The sequence below is a fragment of the Saccopteryx bilineata genome, chromosome X, assembly GCF_036850765.1.
Source record: "Saccopteryx bilineata isolate mSacBil1 chromosome X, mSacBil1_pri_phased_curated, whole genome shotgun sequence".
In the NCBI taxonomy this organism is placed as follows: Eukaryota; Metazoa; Chordata; class Mammalia; order Chiroptera; family Emballonuridae; genus Saccopteryx; species Saccopteryx bilineata.
In genome coordinates, this window is record NC_089502.1 from 2,065,892 (window position 1) to 2,075,239 (window position 9,348).

The 9,348-nt window shown below is 43.3% G+C and overlaps 1 protein-coding gene across 1 annotated transcript; it reads right to left on the reverse strand.

The window, feature by feature from the left end:
* Positions 1-258: 258 nt before the first annotated feature.
* Positions 259-8,982, reverse strand: HAPSTR2 (HUWE1 associated protein modifying stress responses 2). The gene is given in 4 exon segments (XM_066249964.1): positions 259-372; positions 8,082-8,650; positions 8,653-8,798; positions 8,864-8,982. Coding segments are annotated over 4 exon segments (948 nt in total).
* Positions 8,983-9,348: the final 366 nt, after the last annotated feature.

Below are 9,348 nucleotides of genomic sequence, written 5' to 3' on the forward strand. Positions count from 1 at the left end.
TATATAGAATAAAATGGCAACGGAATAGGTGCATGTTTCAACTGCTACCTCCCAGGACCAAATTGGATTACAACTTAATTTAAGAACAATCATCTTGAAAAACCAACTTTGGACTAAAGGAAGAGTAGTCTGTAACCAAGCATCACAGAAGAAGCCACACTGAGACTGATAGGAAGGGCAGAAATGCAGACAGGGCTGCCCTGCTCCCAGGAGGGAGGATAGTCTGAGGCTCCGAAGGAACTTTCACTGTGGAAAGGGTCATCCTGAGAGGTGTGGGTGATCATCCCCAGGCCCGGAATCCCAGCCTAAAACCCCAGAGCCTAGAAAAGGTTCCCAGACAGCATTTGGTGATGAAAAGAGCAGGATTTCTGTCTGCAAGAAAGAGATTGAGATTTCTGAGATGCAGGCTCCATCTTAAAGGGCCTGCACAGAAAACCTTGTTCACAGCCACTTACCTGGGGCTCTGATGGAGGGAGAGCTGACAGGACTGGAGAGTTGCATAAGGAAAGTGTAAAGTTGGAGGTCCAGGGAGAAACATTGTGGGGAACGGCCACCAGACCCCTATGCGCAGTCATTCTCCAATACTGCAGTCGTCATGTTTGTTGGGCAGAGCACCCCCTTTATGTGGCATCAGCCTGGGGAAAAGCAAGTGCTCCACCCTTGCCCTTGGGAGTCTCTCCTACCCCAGTCATGGTGATGGGTCTTTCTGAGAGGTCACAAATAGGGGGGGCTTTGTCAGTGGTTCGGTATTCTGATGTTGAGACCAGAGCTTTCCACTAACTCTCCCAAGTATGAGACTGGTACTTTCACCTCACAGGAAATTCAGAAGAAACTATCTAGAGAATGGGCATACCACACCTCTGAGTTCAGAGGTCACCAGAACCTACAGTCACACCTTACTGAGGTCTGTAAAAAAAGTCTAGACAGACTGACACACAGGAATGAGGGTGGAGCCACACCCACCATTCTTCCTAATCCCTGAATTTTCGCAGGCTGTAGACTCTAGCAGAGGTTTTTTCAGTAGCCTTGCTGAACAAGAAGTCAGAAGACAGAGGCTGCAGGAGGCAGAACTCAGGGAAACTTGGCCTTTTAAGTGGATCATGCCTCAGACCCAGTGTGGGTAAAATCCAGACTAGGAGTACAGCTTGGTATTTCCATGTACACCTGGGCCCAGCAGAGGCAGCCACAAACTCTGGATTCCTTGTTGTTTCAAGAAGGTTGCTGAAGGCCAGTCACAGGCAGTGTCTCCTTTTGGTCTGCACCAGGTTCCTGCCAGGGAGGCCCAGGGCTGGCACATTCAAAGGCCAGTTGCAGAAAGTACCAGTTCAGGACCTAACAACCCTTGCTAGAGTGGTATCCTAAGTAAAGGCTCCTCACACCTGGCCCAGATGGAGAAAGTTCCACTCTTGTGATCAGCACCAGCACAGCAGCTCATGTGCATTGGATAGGGTGGAGTTTCAGAGTCAGCGAGCCAGGATGCTGGATATCCTGCCCTGCTGGGCTAGATTCCACAGGGGGAAGAAAGAGAGGCTTGGAGCATGGACATTTAAAGTGTGGGTCCCTGTGAGTCTATTGTTGGATCTGGTCAAGAGGCTTAGCCACCTTTGGGGGGAGCACAGTCAGCCCCAGAAGAGGACTTTCTCAGTCTTTCTCTCTGAGATCAAGGTCTCACCAGCTGAAAGGACTTCTACAGAGGGCACTGTTGGCCATACTTTGTCTGAACCTGCTGCTCATCTTGTTGGGGAGAAATAAAATTTGAGTATCTAGCAGTGGCTGAGGGTTTAAGCTTTGGACTAGGGGCCACATTCCACATACTAAGCTCCTGAAAAAGAAATCTGTGGTGTAGAGGGTCCCACAAATATTGTATTCACAACCTCAGCTGCCCTATCCCAGCAAGCATGCAAAGTGTTGAGGGGTTGGTTAGGTGAGGCCAGTCTGAGCCCACACTAAAGTCTTACTACAGAAGACTCTGTGAGAAGACAATGCAGCTACAAGAGGAGGTGGAGCAGCTGAAATGTGGAGGCAAATCTTACAGAGCTTGGGGCTTTTACAGAGCTCTTGTCATACTTAAGCAGGAGGAAGCTGATCCTTATACAAAGGTTGGCATCTCCCATACTACCCAGGCAAGAAAACACAGACACAAACAACAAAAAGTGCAGTCAGTATCTGCAGACAGGTAGCCCACAGCAGGTTACAAACAATAACTGATGCCAACCCAAGAAGATCCAGAGCCAACACAACTGGTAGTGGGTGGCAGACAACACCAACCTTATATTCAGCTACCTACACAAGCAACATGCACAAAGGTGGAGTCTAGCACGCACCAAAAACTGGAGAATAAATACACACAACAAGACAGACATTGTACAGTGTGTAATACACATGATCAAGGTTTACCCTTATAGCTAGCCAACCTGAAGAAATAATTGTATCCATGAAAGGACCAAATTCATTCAATACTCACATACAACAAGAGATAAAATTCTACTCTCAAGGAGCATTCCTAAAACAAGGAAAACAGGTGACCTGGAGGTCAGTACCACTGAACCCATCTTTTTCATAAATACACCACAAAAATTTCAAAGTCAAACAGCACTGCCTAATTCACCAACAAAATGGGAGACAGAGAAATGTGAACCAAATTAATCAACAAGAGAAATCTCCAGAAAAAACTGAACGAGAATACAAGTCCTGGGAGACAATATGGCCACAGAGTAGGCGGATGGTCCAACTCCCACTTCCCAGACCCAAGGTGGATTACAACTTAATTCTGAGAACACTCATCTTGAAAGACCAACGTTGAACTAAACTAAGGAGATTCTATAGCCAAGGACCACTAAAGAAATCACACTGAGACTGGTAGGAAAGGAAGAGACACAAAAAGGGCTGCCCTGCTCCCAGGAACAAGCAAAGGCCCAAAAGCACTCTTGCGACAGGGAGGGCTGTCCAGTGAGTTGTGGATCCTCAGCCCCAAAACTGGAATCCAAGCCTACAGACCTGAAGCCTGGAAGGCACTTACAGAATATATTTGGCTGAGAAAAGAGCCTAGATACTGTTTGAGAGGAGACAGAACGCTCGGATCCAGGCTCTGTATTAAAAGGACTGCTCACAGCCACATTCTTGGAGCTCCAGTAGCAGGGAACACTGGGAGGATTGGAGTTGCCAGGAGAGAAAGTAGTCTCAGAGGCACAGGGGGAGACACTTTGAGGGATGGACACCCTAATCCCTGGTTGAGTCACTCCCCAAATCTAAAGTGAACATTTTTCCTGAAAACAGCATCACCAGCAAGGGGCAGAAATTAGCCCATCCACTGGAGGCTCTCCTGCCCCAGTTAGAATAAAGAGGTGCTTAGAGGCAGGAAGCATGTTAGGGACACAAATAGGGTATGTAGATAGCCAGTAGTATATGAAAAGAGGTTCAATGTCATTAATCATCAGAGAAATGCAAATTAAACATCAGTGAGATATCACCTCACACCTGTCAGAATAGTTATCATCAATAAATCAATAAGCAACAAGTGTTGACGAGAATGTGGAGAAAGGGGAATCTTTTTGCACTGTTGGTGGGAATTCAGATTGGTGCAGCCACTGTGGAAAGCATTATGGTGTAACCTCAAAAAATTAAAAATGGACTCAGCTTCTGTACTTCTTGATATAGATATGAAAAACAAAACAAAACACTATTTCAAAAGAACATATGCACCCCTATATTCATTGCAATTTTATTTACAATAGCCAATCTATGGAAGCAACCCAAGCATCCATCAGTAGACAAGTGGATATGAAAGCTGTGGTACAAAATAAGTCAGAGAAAGACAAATGCCATATGATTTCACTTATATGTGGAACCTTGAACAAACAAAATAGAAACAGACTCATAAATACAGAGGACAGACTGATAGTTACTAGAGGGGAGGAGAGTTTGGGGGACTGGGTGAAAAGGGTGAAAGGTTTAAGAAGTACAGACTGATAGTTACAAAATAGTCATGGGAAGGTAAAATACAACATAAGGAATATAGTCAATGTTATTGCAGTAACTATGTATGATGTCAGGGGTGTACTGGAAATATCAGGGGAAACACTTTGTAAAGTGTTTTTCTAACCCTGATGCTGTACACCTGAAACTAATACAAAACAATATTAAATGCAAACTGTAATTGAAAAAAAATTAAAAGAATATTTGCACATGGCAAATTTTAAATATATATATATATATATATATATTTTTAACTGGGGATACGTAAGTTAAAAAGAAGTAACTGACCTGGCCACAGTATGAGACATTCATAGCCTTGAAAAGCAACTACCAAGTGTATTTCTTTTTTTTAAGACTTTTTTTTTATTTATTGACTTTAGAGAAAGGAGAGAGACAAAAGAAAGAAGGGGGAGGAATGGGAAACATCAACTCATAGTTGCTTCTCATATGTGCCCTGATCGGGCAAGCCCAAGGTTTTGAACCAGCGACCTCAGCGTTCCAGGTTGATGCTCCAACAACTGTACCACCACAGCAGCACAGGTTCAGGCCACCAAATGTATTTCTTAAACAAGTGTTTTGTAAGTTCAAATGTACTACCTCTATCCAAAGTGAAAGAATGCTCTGGAAATAAATTATCTATGAAATGTGACCCCCCCCAAAAAAAGTGGAATATTACTCAACCATAAAAAATAACAAAATCTTATCATTTATGGCAGCATGGATTGTCTTAGAGGGTAGTATTCTAAGTGAAATAAGTCAGTTAGATAAACACAAATACCATACAATTTCCTTTAATGTGGAATCTAAATAACAATATAAACAAGTAAACATAATAGAAATAGACTCATTGATACAGAGAACCAACTGATGGTTTCCAAATGGGAGGGGTTGGGGAGACTGAGTGAAGATGGTGACGGGATTGAGAAGTACAGATTGGTAGTTACAGAATATTCATGAGAATGTTAAATACAACATAGGAAATACAGTCAATAATAGTGTAATAACTATGTATAGTGCCAGTTTTATACTGGAAATATCAAGAACACTTTGTAAAGTGTTTGTATAACCACTATGCTATACACCTAAAACTAATACAAAGTAGTATTGAATGTAACAAAAAAAAAAACCCAAAAAACAAAGACTAGCCCTGTAAGAGGTCGTGCAGCTGGAACTGAAGTCTTTCTCAGCCTTCAAGAAACAGTACAGAACATACAGCGGCAGTACTTTCTACCTGATGTGATTTGAAGTGTGGGAACCTATGAGTGAACAAAGGCTTCGCAGAGAAAGCCCTGTCAAGGTAAACAGCTTCATAACTATGGCTAAACAAATGCCAATGCCCCCCAAAAAAGAACATCCTGCAAGGATACCCCAGTACCTTAGTGCTGGACAAGTAGGCTTTGTTGCCAGAGCAATCTTCCTAAAGCACAGTTAGGTTGTCATCCCCCTCCCAGGATAGAATCTAAAGTACTGGACTAGGCATTTGAAACCCTCTATATTTTTATTGCTGCCTCCCCTATCTCCCTTACCCAGCTCCTGTGATCCTCTGAAGTCACTTTTCTGTTTCCCTCCTCAAACTTTGTTAGATATCCTTGCTCTGCTGATATCCCATGTGTTCTCCTTCCCTACTGATTTTTCTAGGGACAGTTCAAATGCCACCTCCTCAAGAACCTGTGATTCTTTTGGAAAGGGGGGGCCTCTAGCCTCTGGATTCTTCTGCACAGCTCTTAGGTGTTTTTCATACAATCAAAAGTGCTTTCTTAACTACATTAATCTTCCAAGCCAGAATGTGCTTTTTGAGGATGAGGATTGCTTTTATTATTTTTTAATATCCCTTCTCAGTGCCTAGCACAGTGCCTCAGAACCACTTGTGGAATGCTTCAAAAATAAGTTTTTATTCTATCAGGAAATTCACCTTATTTTATTGTATTATCATAATGCATCGGTCAATTGTAAAACTACTCCAAAGGCCACGATAATGAAACTGAAACAACTTATAGATAGGAACCTAAAAGCATGGTATTACTTATCTGTATATCTATGTTATGTGTTGATATTGAGACAGACTATGGAAATGAACCCCACTTCTATCTCCTCCATCTCCACCACACCCACATAGTACCTTTTTCATAACCTCCACTCCACCTTACCCTTATTCCGAACCACTTTAGCCTCTTTGTTGTCCCTAGAATTTTCACTTCCAAATCCCTTCCATTCTCACCCTCCTCCCCATATCCTTTCATATTAGAGGACATAGATCTTTCACTACTCCAGTTGCAAGGCCCACCCCAAAAACAATTTCGGGAACTCCAAGGCTACCCTAATATCCAGAGTGATGATCCTGTGTAATGAGCTAAACACACAATACAAGATCTGGGATAGTTAGGCAAGTTTCAAATATGTATCAGTAGTTTTCAACTCAAACACAAAGATTCTACATCCTGCTTTTTAAATTGATCTATTTTGGTCTTTTTTCTAAAATATAATGGAGTTTAATGTTTTACTGATTTTTATTTATAGAGAAGGGAGAACATTTATTGAGTACCTTTAGGCGCCAAGCGTTGTGCTAGATACTTGAAATAGGAACTTCATTCTATTTCCAGAATGACTTTAGGAGACCTATATTTCCATTTTACAGATGAAGAACTGAGTTTAACAGAAATTGATTTGCCCAAAATTATGCAGTGAATTTGTAGAGCCAATATTCTACTGTTGGTCACCTTTTAATAAAAAAAAATGCATACTCTTTTATATCATGCTATATCCTCATATAAAACCCAATTCATTCTGACTTCATCTTCCACTTCAAAATAAAGATCACCAAAAAGATGTAACCTTAGTAAAAGGAAGTCTTTACATTTCTATGAAAAAGGAGCACTACTGCACCATTAAGAATGCCACCATCATTGATCTCAGGATCGATTGCTTAATTTTCCTAAAAAGAAGATTGAATCGACTCACTACCAAGTATTACCTATCAAGTATCATGACATCGTTTTACAGCATCACATAATCACCAGTATAATCTATTTTTTAAAAATTGTGTCCTACCTGAGGTACCCCCCCAAAAAATTTACAGCCTAATAGGTATTACCTGAACAGTTTCTTTCTAGAAATTAAGTGTATGATACAGTGGATGGAGACTCCAGATTTTACTAAGATGTCCAGTTTTACATTTTGATAAAATGTGGTTGAACTGGCCAAAGCAGTAAAAGCAAACTACAAAATAAACAATAAATAATAAAAGTATCCTATAACCAAGTAAACACTTGTTAGTCCTTCCTCTTTAAGAATTTTAAATAAGGTCACATTTATTCATTCAACAAACATTTATTGAACACCAAACCAAGTAAACACTTGTTAGTCCTTCCCCTTTAAGAATTTTGAATAAGGTCACATTTATTCATTCAACAAACATTTATTTAACACCAGCACTATGCTAGGTGTTAAGGAATATAACTGTGAACAAGATAAACGGGGCTCCAGCCCTAACTGGGCATTGCTGCTTTAAATGATCTTGCTAACTAGTTATTCTCCAATAGAATTATATTTTTTTGAAAGTCAGAGTCATATGAGGCCTCTTACAGAATACTTTTAAAGTTTCTTTATGGCAAACTCAAAAAAACCCTTTGTTTAACTTAGAGAAAGAAGACATAGATTCGAGTATCCTTTCAACAACCATGTTGACGCAGGAGTCTCCAAACTACAGCCTGCCGGGCGCATGCAGCCCTCTAAGGCCATTTATCCACCCCCGCTGCACTTCTGGAAGGGGCACCTCTTTCATTGGTGGTCAGTGAGAGGAGCACATTGACCATCTCATTAGCCAAGAGCAGGCCCATAGTTCTCATTGAAATACTGGTCAGTTTGTTGATTTAAATTTACTTGTTCTTTATTTTAAATATTGTACTTGTTTCTTTTTTTTTTTTTACTTTAAAATAAGATATGTGCAGTGTGCATAGGGATTTGTTCACAGTTTTTTTTATAGTCCGGCCCTCCAACAGTCTGAGAGACAGTGAACTGGCCCCTATGTAAAAAGTTTGGGGACCCCTGATGTTGAGGGTTGAGTTAATTTTCAAACAAAATGGTGGCTGGTAACCAAAGTAACAGACTATTCGGATGCACTTGTGGGTTGGGTCAAACTGCACACTGATGTTCGCCATGGCGCCACTGAGGCCATGCAATGCGCTGGCCTAATGAAAGGGCTTCAGGCCAACATCCACCAATAAGCTCCAGTCAGTGGCCAAAGCTTGGCTCAAGGGCGCAGCAGGTGGCTTTGGGGGTATCCTGGGTGTCCCTGGTGTAGGAGGAGCAAGGGGCACTTTGCCACACAGGAAGCTAATCAGGTCTTCTTGAAGAATAGTGCTTTGTCCCTTCTTCACTCAATCCAGCACATCTTTGATGTTACGCTGGTAGCCTATCTGGACGCCCAGATCAAAACTTCTTTGGTGGGCATTCCTCCCCTCTTTGTAGAGGCTAGCTACAGCCATGGCCGCACTCTGGAAGGGGTCCCACATAGAGTGTTCTGGCTGTGGACACCCTGAACCCTTGTAGAACTGGGCTACGGAGTTGGCCGAGGTCTGGAAGAGATGCCACAGCTTCTGCTCATTTCTCTTGGGCCCCATCTCCTCTCTGTCCTCCTCTTCTTGCAGCTAGGGAGGCAGCTGCTCTTCCCGCTCCGCTGACGCTCCCACTTGGAGAACCAGTGCTCCGCGTGCTTCAGCTGTCCTTCCATTCTCCTCCTGACGGGTCGCCTACTGTTGCTTCTACACCTCACTTCACCGCGGGCCCGGAGTTTTCCCCTCTTTAAGCGGAGGCCACCTCCTTCGCTTGCACGGGCAGGCGATGAAAGAGCCAGCGGAAGGGGTCTAGAACCGATTGCTCCAGCGCGCACCGCCCGCGGTGCGGATGCAAGCCCCGCCCGCCGCTCGCTCGATTAGGCCTTAGGCTACTCCAGGAGATAAGTCCGCAGCCTCCAGTGCCGGATACCTTGTTGTTCCCTTCCGGCCCCATAGTCTACTCCTGTGGCACCCCGCCTCCTTCAATGTGCAGAGCCGCCGCTGTCGCTATCGCCACAGCTATAGTAGCCACCGTCACCCCCGCCGTCCCCACCCCCACTTAGCTGCCGTTGCTGCACAGAGAGCTGTGAGGGTAGCAGGCTGGAGTGCTGGCCTCAAAGCGGCGTTTGCCTACCGCTTGGCCCCATTTTTACATATTTTTGAGACGTGGGCTTCATCCACTGAGCTGTTCAAATTTTACATCCTATGTTACCAGAGAGGATTATGGGGCAACTTCATGGTGTCAATCACATCCAGGTCACTGATCAGGGAAGGAAGGAAGCAGCATGTTCCGGTGAATAAGCAGGCATCTGAATCGCAG